The sequence below is a fragment of the Ctenopharyngodon idella genome, chromosome 11 (assembly GCF_019924925.1).
Source record: "Ctenopharyngodon idella isolate HZGC_01 chromosome 11, HZGC01, whole genome shotgun sequence".
Taxonomy (NCBI): Eukaryota; Metazoa; Chordata; class Actinopteri; order Cypriniformes; family Xenocyprididae; genus Ctenopharyngodon; species Ctenopharyngodon idella.
In genome coordinates this window covers 13321768-13343719 of record NC_067230.1, presented here as the reverse complement: position 1 = coordinate 13343719, position 21952 = coordinate 13321768, and the positions used below count along the sequence as shown (strand labels likewise).

Here is a 21952-nt window from a genome sequence, read left to right as displayed (position 1 = left end):
ATGTTTATTGGGTGTAATAGAACACGTTAACATGGTTTCATGTTCAAAACACATTATTTTTCTCACATACTGTACATTATTGGAGTACCTCTACTTCCAGTCTGTCCGAAACACTCTGATTAGGTTCCATTTTCTACAAAGCCCCTCCTTCCGAAAAGCCCAGAAGGATTGGCCAGCTGACCAAGTGCATTGTGATTGGCCAAACACCTCAAGAATGTGTCGGAAATGTAACACCCCTTACAATAATCATGAGCTTCAGCTTCCAAGGCTTCTAAAGCAATTGTAAACACAAACAGTTAATAATGTCTTTGGTTTTACCGGATCAGTTTGAGCCCAAGTCAGATTCCGAAAATACGGATGAGCAAGCAAATTGGTCGGAAACCCACATCGGAACGCCATGACATGGCGACAACACTACAATTCACTAAAGCCTGGTCTTCTCTCTTTGCATATGCTTTTGGCTGGGTATTAAAACATCATGGTCTCTTTAAAGTGTTCACACTGTTGTTAATGACATGGCATACAATGACAAAATTGTCCTTTTTTTGAAGAACTGTCCCATTAAAAGCAGCTAAAGTCTATCTTTTGAGAGAAAAAACACTTCTGTGTGCATTTCTTGGGCTGTGCAGCAAAACGCCTTGATCTGGATTTGATGCAGTCATTCAGTTACATATTTAAGTGACATATGAGTGTGTGAGTGTGTGTGAAGATGATAAAAGCAGCTGATCCCCTGCAGATCTTGACATTGGTGTGAAACAGAGCAGATGGTGTGTGTGTGTCCTGACTGCTTTCTCCCAGCTGAGAGCTGCACGTGAGGAACCCAAAATGACCCGCCGAAGGGATTCCAGTGTGAGCTGGTTTTAAACATATGTGAACAAATGGCTTCTGAGGGGGACAGCGATAATCTTTTTGGTTCTGTATGCAGGAGTATTTTTATAGATAAAACAGATTGTGATTGTCCTAAAAACTTGAAGGAAAAATCTACCAATGGTGTGAGTTTGGGCAGGGCTCAAACCCAACTGCTGATATTTATTCTAGGGCAGGGATAATACATCGATTCTCAGTTTGCAATACAAAGAATCTGGAGCGATTCTGATGTTTTCCGATGTATCGCTATTCTCTCTCGAATCAATTCTGAGCTTAGTTTTTAATGGCAGATGGCACTACGTGATTTAGAAAGGCGTTCTCTGCTCTCTTCCAATTACTTTACACACACCACTTAAACCTAAAATAATCATTCATTATGTTCGAAAAGGTTGAAGCGAATTACAAGGGAGTTCGCAGTGGGCTGTGTTTACATTATTCTCACATTCTGAGCCAAGGTTTAAGTATATTAAACCACTTACATGATATAGCCGAATGCACAATCGCTCTCCAGCACACTTCTTTGTGAGCGTTTGAGTGTGCGGTTAAAAACTAGCCTTGAGCGCCATCTACTGTTAAAACTAAGCTCAGAATCGATTCAAGAGAGAAAATATCAGAATCGATCCAGAATCATTGTATCGCGAATCGATGTATTTTCTCAGCCCTAGTTTTTTCAATGGACTTTTTGCTTACTTTCTGTAGTAAATGACAACATGCCACAGATGTTGCCCACAGATATTATTAACCACAAACCAGAATATTCCTTTAAATTGTGCAAACTACGGTTTAAAAGGGTTATTTAATGTTTTTAAAAGTAGTCCGTTTTGCTTACAGAGGCTGCATTTATTTGATCCAGAATACAGTAAAAACAGTAATACTGTGAAATATTATTTCAATTTAAAATAGCTGTTTCCTATGTGAATATATTGTAAAATGTAATTTATTCCTGTGATGAAAGCTGAATTTTCAGCATCATTACTCCAGTCTTCAGTCACATGAACCTTCAGAAATCATTCTAATATGCTGATTTGCTGCTTTCTTTCTATTATCAATGTTGAAAACAGTTGTGCTGCCTAATTTTTTGTTTTATTTTTTTTAAAACAGGATTTTGTTCAAGAATCTTTGATGAATAGAAAGTTCAAAAGAACAGCATTTAGTTAAAATAGACATTTTTTGTACTATTGTAAATGTCTATACTGTCACTTTTGGTCAATTTAATGCATCATTGCTGAAAAAACATTATATATATATATATATATATATATATATATATATATATATATATACAGTAAAAACCAAATTTTATTCAGACACCTTAAACATTTCATTCATTATTAGTTTATTCACTACAGTCTAAAAAAAAGGTAATAAAATATGACAAGATCTCAGAGTTAAACTGTGTCAGAAAAAATTAATCTTGATTATGTCAGATAACACTTAAGCAAAACATGGTCAGGTCAAAGTGTCTGAATAATTTTTGGTTCCAAATTTTTATCAATTTTACAGGTAGTCCACTGTATGAAGAATTTTTGGGTATAATATGTCACAGTTTACTTTATTTTGCTATCCTCACTTACATAAATGAACTATAGTGTCCTGCACCCACTAGTAAAAATATACCAAAAATATCTAAAGCTTCTGAATAATTTTTGGTTTGTTATTGTCACAAGTGAGGCTCCCGCACTTCCTCCCCCGCACCACCGGAGGGAGCCTTCACCGGAATATTGAGATCATCATTCAGACTACATTTCCCATAGGCCCTCATTCCTGGGACTGATTGCACACACACCTGCACCACATCACACTCACACTATTTAAGCAGCACGCACACACACACACATTGCGAAGTCTTGATTTGCCCCGGTGATCATTTCTAAGCGTTTTCTGTGGATTGTTATACCGTTACCGATTGGACTGTTTATCTCTTGTGATTCTCTGCCGCCTGCCTTGATCCTTGCCTGTTTACTGGACTGTGTTTGTTTGCCGCCTGCCCTGATCTCTGCCTGCTTCCTGATACCGTTTGTCTGCCGCCTGCCTCGACCATTGCCTGTCCCCGTTTACGTCTCTGCCTCTGCCCTTACCTGTGTATTTACTATTCTTAATAAAAGCTGCAAATGGATCCCCACTCTGTTGACCCATCATTACAGAAGACTTCGCCAACTAGCGATCCAGCAGCTATCATGCAGCTCTCTACTGAGCTATCCGCCCAGGCCAACCAGCTCGCAGTTCATCAACATCAGTTGAATCGACTGACTTCCCTTACCGAGGAGCTGGTAAAGACTCTACAGGGCCTTCGATTCAGGCCTCCCGAGGTCGCCGCCTCACCGCCCGCGGCTCCCGACAACCAGGCCTTCACTCCCGCTCCTGCAGTGAATCCACGACTCGCCTTCCCAGAGAAGTTTGATGGCAATCCAGCTAAATGTAAGGGATTTCTGCTTCAATGCTCACTCTTTGTTAACCAACAGCCGGCTCTGTATCCCTCCGATTCCAGTCGGATATCCTTCGTTTGCTCGCTGCTGTCTGGTAAAGCGCTGGATTGGGCCACGGCGGTGTGGGGAGAGGACGGCTCCGCGTTTCCCACATTCTCCGCATTTCTTCGGAAGTTCAAAGAGGTTTTCGAACATCCCGCGGGAGGAAAGAGCGCTGGAGATCAACTGCTGTCGCTGTGCCAGGGCAAAACCACCGCTGCTGAGTATGCTCTCACCTTCCGAACTCTAGCAGCTCAAACAAATTGGGTCGACGACACATTGAAGTTGCTGTTTCGCAAAGGTCTGTCCCTAGAACTTCAAGCCGAGCTAGCCTGCCGTGACGAGGGAAGAACGCTTAGCGAATTCATAGAGCTGGCCATCCAAATTGATAATTTACTTCGCTCTCGACGTCCGATCCGTGGAGCCACTTCCCAAACTTTAACCAACCCCACTCCAGAACCCATGCAGCTCGGCTATACACCGCTACACCCAGAAGAAAGAGAAAGAAGAAGACAACTCCACCTGTGTCTGTACTGCGGCCAAGCCGGTCACATCAAAATCAATTGTCCCATCCGGCCAAGTCCCTCTAATCCAAAAGCGGTGAGTTCCCAGCAATCCACCAACTATTCAGCTAACAGTTTCAAAATACCAGTACATGTGACTGTGAACAACCAGCGCATACCCACTCATGCGCTCATAGACTCTGGGGCTGCAGGCAACTTCATGTCAAATACTTTCATTCAGGAACACAACATCACTCTAACGGCTTGTGATTCTCAATTGACAGTGGAGGCGCTAGATGGTCGGCCCATCGGAGAGGGGAAGGTCGCACACATTACTGCTGAGGTTGTCCTGCAAGTAGGAGTATTACACCATGAACCCATCAGATTTTACGTCATCCACTCACCCAACAACCCAGTCATCCTTGGTCTCCCGTGGCTCAGGACACACAACCCACATATTTCCTGGAAGGAGGGACAGATTATTCAGTGGGACTCATCCTGTCAAGAACTTTGTCTGAAACAAGTCACCCCATTACCAGTTCAAGCTGTATCAATCCACACAGTTAATCCTGACGAGTCCCACATTCCCGTCGAGTATGCTGACCTGGCAATCGCTTTCAGCAAAAGCAAAGCCACCAAGTTACCCCCACATCGATCCAGTGACTGTGCCATTGACTTGCTACCAGGTACCATGCCCCCCAAGGGCAGAATATTCCCTTTATCCCAACCTGAATCTGCTGCTATGAAAAAATTCATTGAAGAGGAGCTAGCCAAAGGTTTCATCCGGCCCTCAACGTCACCAGCGGCATCAGGCTTCTTCTTTGTCAAGAAGAAGGACGGTAGTCTCAGACCCTGCATTGACTACCGTGGACTTAATGATATCACCGTTAAATTTCGTTACCCTTTGCCCCTGGTTCCAGCAGCTCTAGAGCAGTTACGGCAGGCTAAATACTTTACCAAGCTGGATCTTCGCTGTGCCTATAATCTGATACGCATCAGAGAGGGGGACGAATGGAAAACTGCCTTTTCCACCGCCACTGGCCACTACGAGACCCTTGTGATGCCGTTTGGGCTGGCCAACAGTCCCTCCGTGTTCCAGTCCTTCATCAACGATGTCTTCCGGGACATGCTCAACCGCTGGGTCGTAGTTTACATAGATGACATCCTCATCTACTCCAGCACGTTTGAGGAACACACTCAACACGTCCGGGCTGTTCTACAACGCCTCATTCAACACCAACTCTACGCTAAGGCCGAGAAATGTGAGTTTCACCGCACATCCACGTCATTCTTGGGGTATGTCATCAGTCACGAGGGAGTGGCTATGGACGACAGCAAGGTGAGAGCAGTTCTAGAATGGCCACGACCACGAACTCTGAAAGAGCTGCAACGATTCCTGGGGTTCGCTAATTTCTACAGGCGGTTTATAAGGAATTTCAGTGGCATTGCAGCACCTCTAACCTCCATGACCAAACGACAATCCACCCGTCTCACCTGGTCCAATGAGGCGATACAGGCTTTCCAGGAATTAAAGGAACGTTTCACCACTGCTCCCATTCTCCGTCACCCAGATCCAGAGCTCCCCTTCATCGTAGAGGTTGACGCATCCAGCACAGGCATCGGGGCCATACTCTCACAACGTCAAGGAAATCCAGCCAAAATGTTTCCATGTGCATTCTACTCGAGGAAGTTATCAGCAGCAGAACGAAACTACGATGTAGGCAACCGGGAGCTACTAGCCATGAAGGCAGCGTTGGAGGAGTGGCGGCACTGGCTGGAGGGAGCACAGCACCCATTCACCATACTCACGGACCACAAGAACCTTGAATATCTCCGTTCAGCCAAACGCTTAAACCCCAGACAAGCCAGGTGGGCCATGTTCTTCACCAGATTTCAGTTTACCGTGACATATCGACCAGGCTCAAGGAACCTCAAAGCCGACGCGCTGTCTCGCCAAGTGGAGGAGGTAGAGAGAACAAAGAGCGAGGAAAACATCATCCCCAACAAACTTCTGGTCGCTCCCGTACAATGGGACATCATGACAGAAATCACCGAACTCAACGCACAGACGGTACCACCCCCGGAATGCCCACCAGATCGCACGTTCGTACCAGAAGCCCTCCGCAACAAGTTACTGCATCAAGTGCATGCTCTTCCCAGTTCTGGTCACCCGGGTATTACTGCCACCTTCCAACTGTTACAGAACCGGTTCTGGTGGGAAACCATGCTAGCGGAGACCACTCAATTTGTAAAAAACTGCACAGCCTGTCAAACCTCGAAACCATCCCGTCAAGTACCCTCCGGGTTGTTACAGCCACTGCCCATTCCTCAACGTCCCTGGTCCCACATAGCAATTGACTTCGTCACCGACCTTCCTGTGTCCCGTGGCCACACCACCATTCTTACGGTTGTGGACCGATTCTCCAAAGCCTGTCGACTCATTCCACTACCCAAACTGCCATCTGCTTTTGAGACAGCAGAGACCCTCTGCGACTATGTATTCCGTTTTTACGGCTTACCAGAGGACATTGTATCAGACAGAGGGCCACAGTTCACGTCCCGGGTATGGGCAGCCTTCTTTAAACGCCTGAATGTCAATGTCAGTCTCACATCAGGATACCACCCCGAATCCAATGGCCAAACAGAACGCATGAACCAAGAGCTCACCAGATTCCTACGCACTTACTGCCAACAAAATCAAAATGACTGGAGTCGTTACCTGATGTGGGCGGAATACGCACAAAACTCTCTCCAGAAAACCGCCACCGGCGTGACTCCCTTCAAATGTGTACTTGGCTACCAGCCACCACTTTTCCCTTGGTCCGGCGAACCCACCAATCTACCATCCGTGACAGAGTGGCTGCAACGCAGTGAGGAAACCTGGGACCTCGCCCATCACCATCTGCAGCGCGCTGTGAGAAGGCAGGAGGTACAGGCCAATCGTCACCGGCGTCCCAGTCCAGAGTACACCGTGGGTCAATGGGTCTGGCTATCCACACGAGATCTCCGCCTCCGACTTCCCTGCAGAAAGCTCAGTCCCAGGTTTGTAGGGCCCTTTCAAATTATTAAACAAATTACACCCGTGTCATTCCGATTAGACCTACCTGCTAACTACCGTGTCTCTCCCACTTTCCATGTGTCGTTGCTGAAACCCTCTGGTGGTCCGAGGGGGGAGTCGGAGGGAACCGAGGCCCGCAACCCCCCACCCATGCTGATCGAAGGCGAGGAGGCTTACCAAGTTCGAGAACTACTCGATTCCAGGCGCCGGGGTGGGAGACTTCAGTACCTGGTCGACTGGGAGGGGTACGGCCCGGAGGAGCGATCCTGGGTCGATGTGGATGATATCCTGGACCCCTCACTCACAGAAGAGTTTCACAGGACGCATCCGGAGAGACCGGCCCCTCGACCACGTGGTAGACCCCGGCGTCGTCCGCCTCCTCGCGTCTGGAGCCGCTCGCAGGGGGGGGGCTCTGTCACAAGTGAGGCTCCCGCACTTCCTCCCCCGCACCACCGGAGGGAGCCTTCACCGGAATATTGAGATCATCATTCAGACTACATTTCCCATAGGCCCTCATTCCTGGGACTGATTGCACACACACCTGCACCACATCACACTCACACTATTTAAGCAGCACGCACACACACACACATTGCGAAGTCTTGATTTGCCCCGGTGATCATTTCTAAGCGTTTTCTGTGGATTGTTATACCGTTACCGATTGGACTGTTTATCTCTTGTGATTCTCTGCCGCCTGCCTTGATCCTTGCCTGTTTACTGGACTGTGTTTGTTTGCCGCCTGCCCTGATCTCTGCCTGCTTCCTGATACCGTTTGTCTGCCGCCTGCCTCGACCATTGCCTGTCCCCGTTTACGTCTCTGCCTCTGCCCTTACCTGTGTATTTACTATTCTTAATAAAAGCTGCAAATGGATCCCCACTCTGTTGACCCATCATTACAGTTATATGTATATATATATATATATATGCAGAAAATGTTTGTCTTTTATAATGTATTTTGAGTATGCATTTCCAGGTAGTTGGTCACATGGGTGTAGGTGGGTATTTACCTGGTAGTGTTTCCTGTTTTTGATAGACCATATAAAGAGGGGTGAGTAGCCAGGAACGCTCACTTTCTGTTGACCGTTTCTAACATTTCTAATTGTTTCTGATCATTAAACATCTTTTAAGTGTTTTCTATATGTCAAAATGGACTATATACATACAGTCAAACCAAAAATTATTCAGACACCTTGAACATTTCATATATTATTATAGTTTATTCACTATATTTAAAAAAAAAATGGTAATAAAATATGACAAGATCTCAGAGTTAAACTGTGTCAGACAAAATTAATCTTGATTATGTCAGATAACACTTAAGCAAAACATGGTCAGGTCAAAGTGTCTGAATAATTTGTGGTTCCAAATTTTTATCAATTTTACTGGTTGTCCATTGTATGAAGATTTTTGGGTATAATATGTCACAGTTTACTTTATTTTGCTATCCTCACTTACATAAATGAACTATAGTGTCCTGTACCCACTAGTAAAAAAATATAAAAGATTATATCTAGTGTCATAATAATTTTTGGTTTGACTGTGTGTATATATATATATATATATATATATATATATATATATATAAAATGCAGTCAATTATCGCAAATAATCAAATACTGAAAGCCTCTTTTTGTATTTGCCCAAAATAGTTTTGTAACTAAAATGTTTTCTTTAGTACACTGATCTGAGCTGAAGGAGTACAGTAAGGATATTATGAAAATGGCCATTCTTCACTGTATCTGACAGGCTACAGTCTGTGTCTGTCCCTCAGCTCATTACAGCAAGAGTGAGCAGCCAGCCTGCTTTTGTCAGCATCGTGCTTTAGTCCAACATCTGTTGCCTAGCAACAGTCTCATCTCACATGCCTAACTGAAGAGCCGACTGATGAAAGACCAGCCTCAAAGACTGGCCATCCTCTGTTGTATAAAGCGGCTTTGCCTATTATACTGTGTTGAGCATTTCTAACACACAATATTTAACAATGTAAACATTGCTTTAGCTTGGAGCTGATAATGACCAGTGGTTGAAGAACATGTTACTGACTATATAAAATCATAATTGGGGTTATTAATGCACAAATTAATTAGGTCCAGGAGGTTTTATGGCTGAAGAATAAATTTGCATTAGCGACTATTGGCAGCATGTTGTAATTTCCGATCCACTAACCATGGATTAGATGACCTTTAGCCTTAATGTTCAGCTATATTATCTTTCTAGGAAATCAGAAGCTATTCATTTGCTTCCGTGCCAAATGACATTTCCACAACTGCACAATTAATCCCTCTACACATGCTGTTAAAAAGTGGCTATTAAAATAAAACACCAAGATTTCAACCGCATTACCCAAATGACAGAATTAAAAATTGTGAGAAAAGCTGCACTTAATTGCATTTTGGGAACACTGGAATATATTAATGGTTTGTGACAGACCATTATATATCAGTTCTAAAATCTACCGACAGCCTTGCCAGCTGGTATATATATATATATATATATATATATTTTTTTTTTTTTTTTTTTTTTTTTTTTTTGTATATATTAAGTAAAATAAATATAATGAAAAGCAAGATTGTCAGTGAATAATGACTTAAAAGTTAATTTTAGCATGGTGCCTTTTTTCAGCAGCACTGTATGGAAAAGAGCAGCGTGAACATTCTGCTAAACTTCTCATTTTGTGTTCCACGGAACAAAGTCTTTGGGTTTGGAAAGACTTGTTGCTTTATTTATTGTTATTGAAAATCAGTCAACCAGTATTGTTATCATCACAGCACCAACCAAACCAAGCTTCCTCCAATCTCTTGCTTTGCAGCTTTTTACCTGGGCAGAAGAGAGTCCTACCTGTGAAAGTGTCTCTGACTGAACGAGACCCCAGGCTCCAGCCGGGCCGACTCTAGGGTCTTCACTGGGTTCTTAAAGGGGGTCTCTGAGTTCAAGGCACGGAAGGTGCTGAAGTCATGGGTTCCTATCAGCAGTGCAGAAGCCTCTTGCATTGCATCGATATTTAGCCTCCTGTGGGAAAATGATGTGATGGACAGCATCAAATTCTGTTTTATTACAGACTGTTTGGTGACTGCAATCAACAGTATTTTATGACTTCATTTAATTACTTCAGAAAATTAGTTTCTCAGGACAGGGCGATATAGATACTGATTATATTTTAATAGATTATATAATAGACTTCAGTTCAAAAGGTTTGGGTTCAGTAAGACCTTTTAATGTATGTGAAAGATAAAGATAATGTCTCTAAAACCCAGCAAAGCTACATTTACTTGATCCAAAATACAGTAAAAGAGTAAAAGAGTAAAATACAGAAAGAGTAAAAGAGAAATAACTTTCTATTTGAATATATTTTAAAATGTGATTTATTCCTGTGATCAACGCTGAATTTTCAGCATCATTACTTCAATGTCAGCATCATTACTTCAAAGTCTTCAATGTCACATGATCCTTCAGAAATCATTCTAATATGCTGATTTACTGCTCAAGAAACATTTCTTCTTGTCAATGTTAAAAACAGTTGTGCTGTTTCATATTTTTGTGGAAACTGATAAATTTTTTTCAGGATTATTTAATAAACAGAAAGTTCAAAAGAACAGCATTTATTTGAAAAATTATTTTTTGTAACATTATCTTGACCTTCAGTTTTGATCATTTGATCAATTTAATGCATCCTTGCTGAATAAATGTTAACTTCTTTAAAACATTTTACTGGCCCCAAACTTTTGAACCGTGTTGTGTATAGCGGAAATATAATATATATCTTCATATTCATGTTTTTGCTTTGAAATGTCTTAAAAATGTCTTAAAATGCTTTTTCTTCCATTATAGCCACATAGATTTAAAACTTCAAAATTTTAAAAATAATCAAGGCATAAGCAATGTTTTCTCCATTGTTTTTCACTAAATTAACACATTAATATTTAACCAATTTCAATTTTATGCACAAACATAACATTACATATTAATTATTAAATTAATAGGTCCGCCCCAGACCTACGTAGTTCATCTTACATTTCATATAGTTGACTGGAGACAAACATGAAGCAAGGCAACAACTGTGTGATGGAGCCTACAGAATGTAGTTATATTTAAAATTCAAGATATTGGGGCAAAAATGCCCCTGTATGAGTTTTTGTCTCATATTTATATCATATGATATAGATAAGCAATATCACGAGTAATGAGTGCAGTATCACACGAGTGCTGTTTTTGTCCCGAATAAATGCAAATGTGATACTGATTTTATACAACAGTTCAATAAATAAGAAGTTAATATTGTGTTATATTTTAGACACAATATTGTCTGTTTTTGCTCAGTTTTACTAATGAAAATATTACCTGTAAAGCCAGAACAGAACTGTTTAATTTCTACCAATGTTTCAATGGTCCATTCATAAATAGAGCCAAATGAATCAGCTGTGTGAACAAATCGAATGAATGAAAAAGTCAATGGGCCCTATCATACACCTGGCTCAATGTGACACCAGGCGCAACGCAAGTGTTTTTTGCTAGTTTCAGCCTGACGCAGTTATCATTTTCACGTCTAGCGCCCACACTGTTTAAATAGCACATGCATTTGCACCCATCTGTTCGCCCATGGGTGTGCTGGTCTGAAAACGAGGAGTGTTCAGGTGCATTGTTGCCGTGTTGCTATTTTGAGGCAACTGAAAACGACTGCGCCATTGACTTTAAACCAGGTTTTTGTTGGTCAATGGTGCAGTCTTTTCAGTTGCCTCAAAATAGTATTTTTTTTTTTATTATTTAAAAAAATGCGCGTACACTCTGCTTGCTACACACACAAGGAAGCGCAGCAGCACACAAACATGCAAAATATTAAAAATAAAAGGATTCCTCTCTGGAGAAGCGTTCAGTTTTTCCACTTGCAAATTCCACCATGTAAATAGCGAATTCACCATGGTGCAAGCGCAACTGGCTTTTAAAGGGAATGGGAGATGACACTCAGATTGGTTTATTGCACGTTACGCCCAAAACACACCCATGACTCATTAAAGGGATAGTTCACCCAAAAATGATTTGCGGATTCTGTGTACGGTCGTCCGCCAGAAGCTAGTTATTTGAATTTATAAAGTTTTAAATATGGATTTTTTTCATACAAAAACACATCCCTTCGCTTCAAAAGGCCTTTATTAACCCCCTGGAGTCGTATGGATTCTTTTTTTTTTTTTTAATGGGTGGATGCATTTTGTTTTTTTTGCTTTAAAATTTGGGTTCCCATTCACAACCATTATAAACCTTGGAGGACTAAGGATATTTTTAAATATATCTCGGATTGTGTTCGTCTGAAAAAAGATAGTCATATACACCTAGGATGGCTTGAGGGTGAGTAAATCATGGGATAATTTTCATTTTTGGGTAAACTATCCCTTTAAGAGACTAGGACCATGCGCCTGGTGCACCGACCATTTTTTCTGTCGTTAAACTAGCAAAAGTGGATTTGGACACACCCTAAATGCACCTGTGCCGTGTGCTTCAGACCATGTTCTTAGATTGTTAAAATATTGCCCAATGACTCATTTAGACACTTACTGGCAGATTTAGTTTCTTATTTAGAGTATCATTTCAGTAAAAAAATAATAATCATATTTTGGGGATAGTTTCAACAATGAAAATTTACATTTCTCTTTACATTTACTCACCCTCATGTAATTTCAAAACTGTATGACTTTCTTTCTTTTGTGGTACATAAAAGAAGATATTTTGAAGAATGCTGGTAACCAAACTGTTTTGGTTTATGAATCTATCTAAATATCAATTCATATGCAGCTTCTGGAAAAGCAAAAAAACAAAAAACATTGGCCGTTGCAGCAGAGATGATATTAAAACATCTCGGTCTTAATGTTCTTGTGTTCACGAGTAACAAGATCACAAAAAAGTCTCAAGGCAAAGTCTTCAGGAAACTTCATTGTCAATAAACAAAAAAACATTAAAATCATCAAACTGGCCAGTTACAATGTTGCTTAATGCTTGTATTTCCAGCAAAAGCAGCTTAAATATATCATTATTATTCGATATATATCACCCAGCCCTAGTTTTTCAAATCTAAAATTATCAAGACAAATTAAAAGACACACAGGTCAAAGAACGTTCAGATGAGCACAACCTCGACAGACATCAATTTTAAAGGACTTAATCCAGTTTACGTGTAAGGAATGGCAGTTCTTATGAATGAGATGGAGAGCCAGATGGGATGTGTGTGTTCAGACGACAGTGGGTGTTGTTCTGCGTCACTACGAGCCTGAAGCTTATCTTGGCCTACTTTCTCGCTAAAAAAGAAGACAGTGGAAAAAATAGCATTAATGTTCACGCGTCACCCTTGGAGACGAGCCTCTCGCTCCGACGTGGGCTTCAAAAAGACATCTGAGGCATGCACTGCTGAAACAATGCATACTTTCCTCATCTGCGTTCTTTGGTTTCAGTGTTGGCCTAGATAACCGGTAATCATTCGCTTGCCCTTGCGATGGGTCTTGTTTGTGAGTGTGTATAATTCATGTGCAGCTTTTTCCACTGCTTGTTCCTATTCCTCTCTGAGAGGATTTAGCTTCTGTGACACGGGCGTAGTGATGCGGTTTAAGACAGAAGCCCTCTGAGCACGTGCAGAAGAGCGGGGGTGGCACTCACGTGTCTCGTAATGCCCAGCATAGATCCCTCTCCGTTACTGGCATTTCTGTGTGATGTCTGAGACCCAAAGCAAAGCGGTACACATATGTCCGTGATATGGCCTGATAGCGTGCGTGGAAGTCGCTTTGGACACGGTAAGCCCTGGTTATTCTGGGAAAAAAAGGCACAAAGCAGACACTGATTTAAAATCTGGTAATGCAAAAGCTCATGTGTTTGTTTTGCAAACTCACCTGCCAATTTCCACTGAAAAAGTTTCAAGTAAGTCCAGAGTAATCAAGACACTGGAGGAAATATCATAACACTGAGAAAAACAATAGTCTCTCGCAATTCAAATGCATCTTGATGTAATAACAAACAAATCTGGTTTATACTCGTGGTTGAGGACAGAACACAAGAGCAACACGGAAATATGTTTATTTATCTACTCAACATATTGAAGTAAAGCAAAAATTGATGTACTGCTGAAATAATTTTATGGTCTTTGCCAAAAATTTCCCGTAGACACTGAGTTCTCAACTTTTTTGACTCCAAGTATCAAAGACAACATTTGAGGGACCCTCAAGATATTTATGACACTTCTGTCAAAACTGCCTATTTTCAAATTTGTATTAAGCTAGGAGTGGAAAAATGTTAAATTGAATAATTTTGTAAACCCATTAACCCAAATTGAATTGATTTGCTTACAAATATTATATATATATACATATACACACACAACAGTTCTTTTTGGTTCTTGAATCTGATTGGCTGAGAGCCGTGTGATATTCTAATGATGACAGCACTACTACCCTTTTCACTGTTTGTATTGCTCCGCTTGAAGCAACTGTCATGGCGGCTGAGCAAATCCACCGTATTTTTACAAATACTACACTTGTTGTACCACGAACTGTAGTTTTAAGAGTTTTTTAGGCAAGAATGTAGTTGTTTGGACCTGAAATATGTGACTCATATTTAAACATAGCACCTATTTTACTATTTGTTTTGACACTTTCACAGATTCGAGCTCCAGGCCGTCAGCGCTCATGTAATCAGTTGATTAACAGTGAAACATACAACACTATTTGCAACATCTGTAAAGTTTTTACGATGCTAGATACTGCTCCAAACACTGTCACCTGCTGTGATGGTGGTCTTCATCTGACTAAGTGCTCTTATGGATTATACTGGTGGTCTTGAATCCCCATGAGTTCTGTGTTGACTCACAAAAAGCTTCAACTCTTCATTAAACATTCATGCAATAAAGTCCCATGAGGCCTTTTGAGAGGACCAGTCTATCACCGTCAGACCTCCCTAAAGCACATGACAGAGGGCTTCATTACTATTCATGAGAGGACAGTATGGATATTCTGTGAGTATACTCATAAGTTTAATGGTAATGTGAAAAATTGACAAAAAGATCAAGTTCAAAAGTCACGGAACCTGTTGACATTCAACACACTTACTGTGATGAGGTCATATGAGTCGAATGAAGAGGGTTTATGTTATGTTATGTTAACAGAAATGGGACTTTTACACAGAACTGTTAATAGATGTGGGATAAACTGCTACTGTTCTGCTAACCACAGTAACAAATAGCAAAATTATACTAAAGATGCCCTGATATAAAACTTTCTGTAAATAAAAATACAAATACATATTTCTATCTGCATTTATAAAAAATGAAAGAAATTACATCAGTATCAAAACGTGTGATATTTATGAAGGTGATATTTCACATACCGGAACTGATTTTCAGATGCATGTTTTACATTTGTGAGAACATATTTTTATAAAGAAATAATTTAATTAATTGAAATGATCAGTAAAGTGTCAAACCTATAATTATATATAATTATACATAATTAAATTGTAGGAATTTAATAGAAAATTTGTACATATATTGTACAAAGATTGCAAAGAAAAATTAAAAGAAAAAAAATGTAATATCTGGGACAATTTGGTCTCGTTTAGTGGCAATTTTGTGAAATCACTTGCTTTAAATAAAATAAGGCATCAAAACAATTTAAACTAGAGAAAATAAGATAGAGATAACTCTTGAAAATTGATCAAAAGTGACAGTAAATACATTTATAATGTTACAAAAACTTTCTATTTCAAATAAATGCTATTCTTTTGAATTTTCTATTCATCAAAGAAAAACAGCACCACAGTTTCCACAAAAATATGAAGCAGTACAACTGTTTTTACATGGATAATAATAATAATAAATGTTTCTTGAGCATCAAATCAGCATATTAGAATGATTTCTGAAGGATCATGTGACACTGAAGACTGGAGTAATGATGCTGAAAATTCAGCTTTGATCACAGGAGTAAATTACATTTACAATATATTCAAACTTTGCAATACAACTAATTATATTGAATATTACTTTTTAAACTGTATTTTGATCAAATAAATGCCTTGCTGAGCATAAGAAACTTCTTCAAAAAATGGTAATAAAAAATTATCATTTGAAATTATACTATTTTCATTAGCGTTAAGTGTCTATGTGGATTCAGTTTCAGTGGCCAGTGAGTTGCAAACACAGAAAAGAGCACAGCTGCCAGCAGCATCTCCGGCTAAAAGCACCATTACACTCTGACAGCATCTCTGCAGGGTTGCTGGGGCATTTTAGGGGCAATTTCTACCAGTTTGCTCCTCCACTCACAACACCAAATAAAGAAGATGACATGCTCAGGCTCCCAGAGGAGTCTGTCAGTGGGTATTAATGATTTACTAGCGGTTGCTAATCGCTGCTAACAGGAACATGGAATAAAACACAAACCGACCTGACATGAGCACTGTGTGCCCTCAGTTTTAAATAGTTTTTGTGACATAAGGCAAATGTAAAATGAAAATAGCACTGAAGCAGTTAGTAAATTTATAAATTCCTTTAGCATTCAGAGACAATCCCAGGCATCAGTGCATGATGAGCATTAGTGACATACTGCAGAGGCAGAGCTTGATGTGAACTGTTCCTGAGCTTCCCCAACTCACAACCACTAAAATATTCATCACTGCTCGTCTAACCTGCCAACTACACAAACTTATACAATTTGGACTGAAATAGCAAATAAAAAAAATATGAATTTAAAGGGTTAATTCACCCCAAAATAACAATTCTGTTATTATTTACTCACCCTCATGTCGTTCCAAACCCATAAGACTTCCATTTAATACAAATTAAGATCTTTTAATGAAATTTGAGAGATTTTTGTCCCCCCTTTGACAGTCTGCTCAATTACCACTTTGATGCATCAAAAAAAAATCTCTTCAGAAAACTAAACCGCTTAATTCATATGGATTAGTTTTACGATATCTAAATGAACTTTTTGAAGCTGTCAATGTAGGGACAGAAATCTCTTAGATTTCATCAAAAATATCTTAATTTCTGTTTCAAAGATGAACAGAAGTCTTATGGGTGTGGAACGACATGAGGGTGAGTAATTAAAGACAGAATTTAAATTTTTGGGTGAACTAACCCTTTAAGAAAGTAGAGAATTCAAAGACATTATTTCAACTACTGTGATTTTTTTTTTTTTAAATAACAATACATTGAATGTTTCAGTATGAATTACGCATCAACATCATACACTACTGGTCAAAAGTTTGGAGTCTGTAAGATTTTTTTATGATTAAAGTCTCTTATGCTTATTTATTTGATAAAATACAGTAAGAACAGTAATATTGTGAAATATTACAAATTTAAAATAACTAAATAAATGTAATTTATTCCTGTGATCAAAGCTGAATTTTCAGCATCATTACTCCAGTCTTCAGTGTCACATGATCCTTCAGAAATCATTCTAATATGCTGATTTGCTGCTTAAGAAACATTTCTTATTATTATCAATGTTGAAGACAGTTGTGCTGCTTCATGTTTTTGTGATATATACATATACATACATGATATATGATATAACTATGATATATACATATACATACATAACATATATATTTAATAAATGTCTTTACTGTCACTTTTGATCAATTTAATGTGCCCTTGCTGAATACCTTGTATATAAATCTTATATTTAATAAATAAACACGTCATAAACCATGACGGAATAACACTTAATTTCCCAGAATGCTCTAATTTACACAGAAAGATACTGAACATCAATCTCAGTGTTGACAATGAATAATAACAATCTTTTTGAATTGCAATTCCATAAATTCCTTCCACAAAATTATTTTCTTTAAAGGGGCCCCTTTACAAGATGTAATATAAGTCTCTGGTGTCCCCACAATGTGTGTTTGTGAAGTTTCAGCTCAAAATATCCCACAGATAATTTATTATAGCTTGTCAAATTTGCCCCTATTTGGATGTGAGCAAAAACATGCCGTTTTTGTGTGTGTCCCTTTAAATGCAAATGAGCTGCTGCTCCCGGCTGCTTTCCAGAAGAGGGCGGAGCTTTAACAGCTCGCGCTTCAGTTGCTCAACAACAACAAAGCTGGAGAATCTCACGCAGCCAAAATGAGGATTGTCAGTAACGATGTTCAGCCTTACATTGTTCAAACCGGAGTCGACACTGATGGAGAGACTCAGGAAGAAGTTACAACTTTTAGAATGTATCTGGACGTTAGTATATAAATTTATGTAGTTGCTGTGGAGTTGATTCAACTCATCGACTAGCATGTGCCGTCATGTTAATCTTTTGTGCAAATCCAGTGTTGAATTTACCCTCGTTTGTAAAGCAGTCCGGCGTAAAATGACGGCATGACAACAACACTCAAATACAACAACTCTTCCTCTTCTCTAAAGCAGCCCAACATGACCTCATCATCCCCTTTGTTGTGTGTTCTCAGGGGCAGGGTTTATGTAAATTCTAGGGTTAGTGATGTCACCAACCCGAGAAGAAGCTTGCTGTAGTCCCTACCAGCTGTTTGTTGTAGTCCTTAAACAGAGAATTATTTAAAAGAAAATATCTCCCTTTGCATTGAACTTTGAGCGTCGTAACTTTGCAGATGTTGTTTATGCTCAAACAGCAACATTACACACTAACTAAAGTTAAAAAAGTGAAATTATAATCAAGGACCCCTTTAAAGTGCCCCTATTATGGCATTTGAAAGGTTCCTATTTTTGTTTTGGGAGTCCCCAAAAACAGGTTTAAAAGCATGCAAGGTCAAAAAAACACTTTAATTGTCTTATAATATGCATTTATTTTTACCTTATTTGCTCAACAACTCCCAAACGATTCGCTCAACGATTCATTTTCCGAACCCCTTGTTTGCGTGAGGCTAATCTGCGGTGATTGGTCAGATGACTTCTGCTGGTTAACACGGAGTACAGTATACAGTGCTTGCATCACTTAACGTTACATTATATTATAATAAAATGGTGCTCCGCTCTGTTCTAGACTCAGAGAGGACATAAGTTGTTTTGTGTTTATGTTAGCGAACCTAGCCCACAGCTCAGTGGTAAACACACAAACAGTCATGGTATATGCATTAGCCCAACGCAGAAGCGTATTGATAAAGCACTGCAGTTGTACACCAACGTATTGCTCTATTCTTTATCATAACTCCAAGTAATAACAACGAAAAACATTTGACACATTTCTAGACAATTGCGAGCGAACACATATTGCTGTTAGCTGGTTAGCCGGAGACCTACAAGCTGCGCGAAGCGTACACAACACACACAGGCTAAATACATATTATACATGCTACAGAGAATGTGGTGATTCTGGCTCTGAATTTGGACGTGGAGACGTCACTGACATGTTCGGACTGAACCGTATAGGGTTTCAGTCCAGTACTCTACTAAGGCCATTGAACTGAAACTCAGAACCGTGTGGATGTTAGACACTGGATTTTAGTCCTTGCTAATCGCATTTTTGTCTAGAAGATTTTTATTTATTTTTTTACTTAGAGGACATATAGACTTGTGCTGTTTCAGTTGGATTGCACATGTGAGAACAGGTGAGTCTTTTTGTTTAGGGGCAGTTTTATATCTTGGCTCCATAAAACTTAACTAATTTAAATTATTTTCTCTGTGAGAATTATAATTACATTCTTTTCTTACAAAACAGTCAGTCTGCCAAACGAGGAGGAAGAAGCCAGGTCCAAATAAACTGGATACTGACCCAAATAAACTGGATACTGGCCCATCCTTCAGTAACAACCAGCCTGCGAATCCCTCGTTGAACGCATTGAGGTTGAAGAAGCAGTCGCCAGTAAAATGATGGGAACACAGCACAAGGTTCGGGTTTCAAGTTTTCCCTGGCGTCCGCGTGCGCAATAAGTGGGCGGGCAATATGTTAATGTTTCGTTGTGACATCACAACGAAATGGCTTAAGATTCGCTTTACAAACGACTCGTTTAATTGATTCAGAGTCGACTCTTACTTTTGAGAGACAATAATTTTATGTACGGTGCACTTTCAGATTTAAAACTTTCCAGGATGTTTTCATTCACTTAGAGCTATGTTACACACTACATGTAAGGTAATTCTCAAAAATCCATAATAGGGGCACTTTAAGGGATTCACTTGGTCACTAACAGCAAAACAACATATTAGCACACTAAAGAAGAAGTCAAGGTGACTTTGTAAAAGCAATTTACCGAACATTTAATACAAGGATGGTCTGCCTAGAGCAACATGGGATTATATCCCTTTCACAACAGCAACTGGGGATCCTAGTAATTCCCATGAATTCCCTCTTCAGGGGTTTGAATCTCCAGATAACTGGCCCTGATCTTTCACAACTAAGCAACCTCCAAAGACTACAGCAGATCTGAATTAGCCGTGTTTTGACCTCTCTGACTCTACACAGAGTGTGACATTGTTTGAAAGCCTTTTAAAAGAAACACATTGAGAAGTTGATGCTTTATTGCTCCCTCGGAGGGACTTTGACTGAAATATGAACGCAACACCGAATGAAAACATCTAAATGAAACAAAAACAGGACGTGATGTCACAAGATGCGACGATAAAAGGACAGAATGCTTAAGCATACCTGGTTTTTCTCATCATCAACGCCGTCTTCTTGCAGCAGATCTTTGTTTGTGTGTGTAACAGAGGAATTCCTGCCTCTGTTTTGACTCCTTTACACATTTCATAAGCTCTTCATGACTTCTCAGCTAGTATAAATACCATCATATGTACGCACATACAACGAGCGCATTTAGACGAGCGCACAGCATTGTTTTGGATGTTTGGTAAGTTCAGTCGCAAAATGTACATTATGAAATCTGTCTAATCAGGTTGTAATCTTATCCTTATATTCCTTTAATTTTGTATCTTTAGGTTCGATGTTAAAAATGAGTGTGTGAACTCTAAGCAAACCAGGACTATATGTATCATTTTCTTTTTCAGTACGGGCCAAACGAACCAAGAGAAGTGTGAACACACCCTAAATCTGTTTGTCTGAGCAATTAAGGAAACCTGTTTAAAACATTCTGCAGTTTTGCAATGTTTTCTGTTTTAATATATGACAATATGTAGTGTTCAGGTCAGAAATCATTCTAATATGCCAATTTAGTGCTCAAGAACATTCTTATTATTATCAATGCTGAAAACAGTTGTGCTGCTTAATATTATAGTGGAAACTGTGATCCAATTTTTTATACAAACATAAAACATACAGCTTTTTAAATCCCTTAAAAGACTCCCACCTTATAGGTTCTGCTTTCAAGTGGAAGTTTAAGGCATCCACCAGGGTTTGCTCCAGCAGTGGTGGTTTGTCTGCTCTCCGCTGGATATCCACATGTGCAGAGTTACACAAGGCGTGCACACCAGTGTCTGTTCTACTGGAGATGGACACTGACACCTCATTGACCGGCTTTAGCTTTCGCACCGCACTCTACACAGAAAAAAAACAGCAATGAAATTCATGGTGTTCAGACACTTAATATTCAGTAATATTTTTGATGTGACTGCACTGACACTATTGGATGAGAACAAAACTTGAACAATGATGACACCCACTGTTTTCTGCACAGCTGGTTTGACTTTGTTTCATAACTGACGAATTTCGTTAATGAACTGAATTGAGCTGAATAATGACACTATCGTCTTCTGTAGAGCTGCTTATAGCTGCACTGAACTCATTTCATAATTGATGAACTTTACAGTTATTGAACTTAACTGAATCAACACTGAACTGAATAATGGCCATGTCCCAAATGGCACACTTCATGTGCACTTGCAGACTTGTGGACTTACAATGGCTGCTGCGTGCGTGTGTCAGTTAAGTCCACGAGACCGTAGGGTGTCCCATTTGTCATTTCAGAAGGGTGCTCCTGAGCACCCCCTTTGCGGCCAATATGCGCCCTCGATGCGCACTTTTGCCCGCATTAAAGCGAGCCCTGCAGCAGACTTCTTCCTGACAGTCAAAGCGGCGTTACATCACAAAAGTGCAGACTCGTAGGAAGACCGCAAGTGTTTAGGCTGCCATTTGGGACAGGGCCAATGACACTGTTGTCTTATTAGA

The 21952-nt window shown here is 39.9% G+C and overlaps 1 protein-coding gene across 4 annotated transcripts in view; it reads right to left on the bottom strand.

Annotated features, from left to right (window-relative positions):
* Positions 1-21952, bottom strand: part of pusl1 (pseudouridine synthase like 1) — a 30859-nt gene that overhangs the window by 5772 nt on the left and 3135 nt on the right. For all 4 annotated transcript variants that reach the window (XR_007932605.1, XM_051912481.1, XM_051912483.1 and 1 more), the window contains exons 3-5: positions 21135-21322; positions 13533-13682; positions 9732-9902 (exon numbers count right to left, since the gene is read on the bottom strand). Coding sequence is in view for 3 of the 4 variants with exons in the window: in XM_051912481.1 (XP_051768441.1) it covers positions 9732-9902; positions 13533-13682; positions 21135-21322 (509 nt within the window). In the remaining variant the exon portion in view is untranslated. The remainder of the gene's footprint in view (positions 1-9731; positions 9903-13532; positions 13683-21134; positions 21323-21952) is intronic.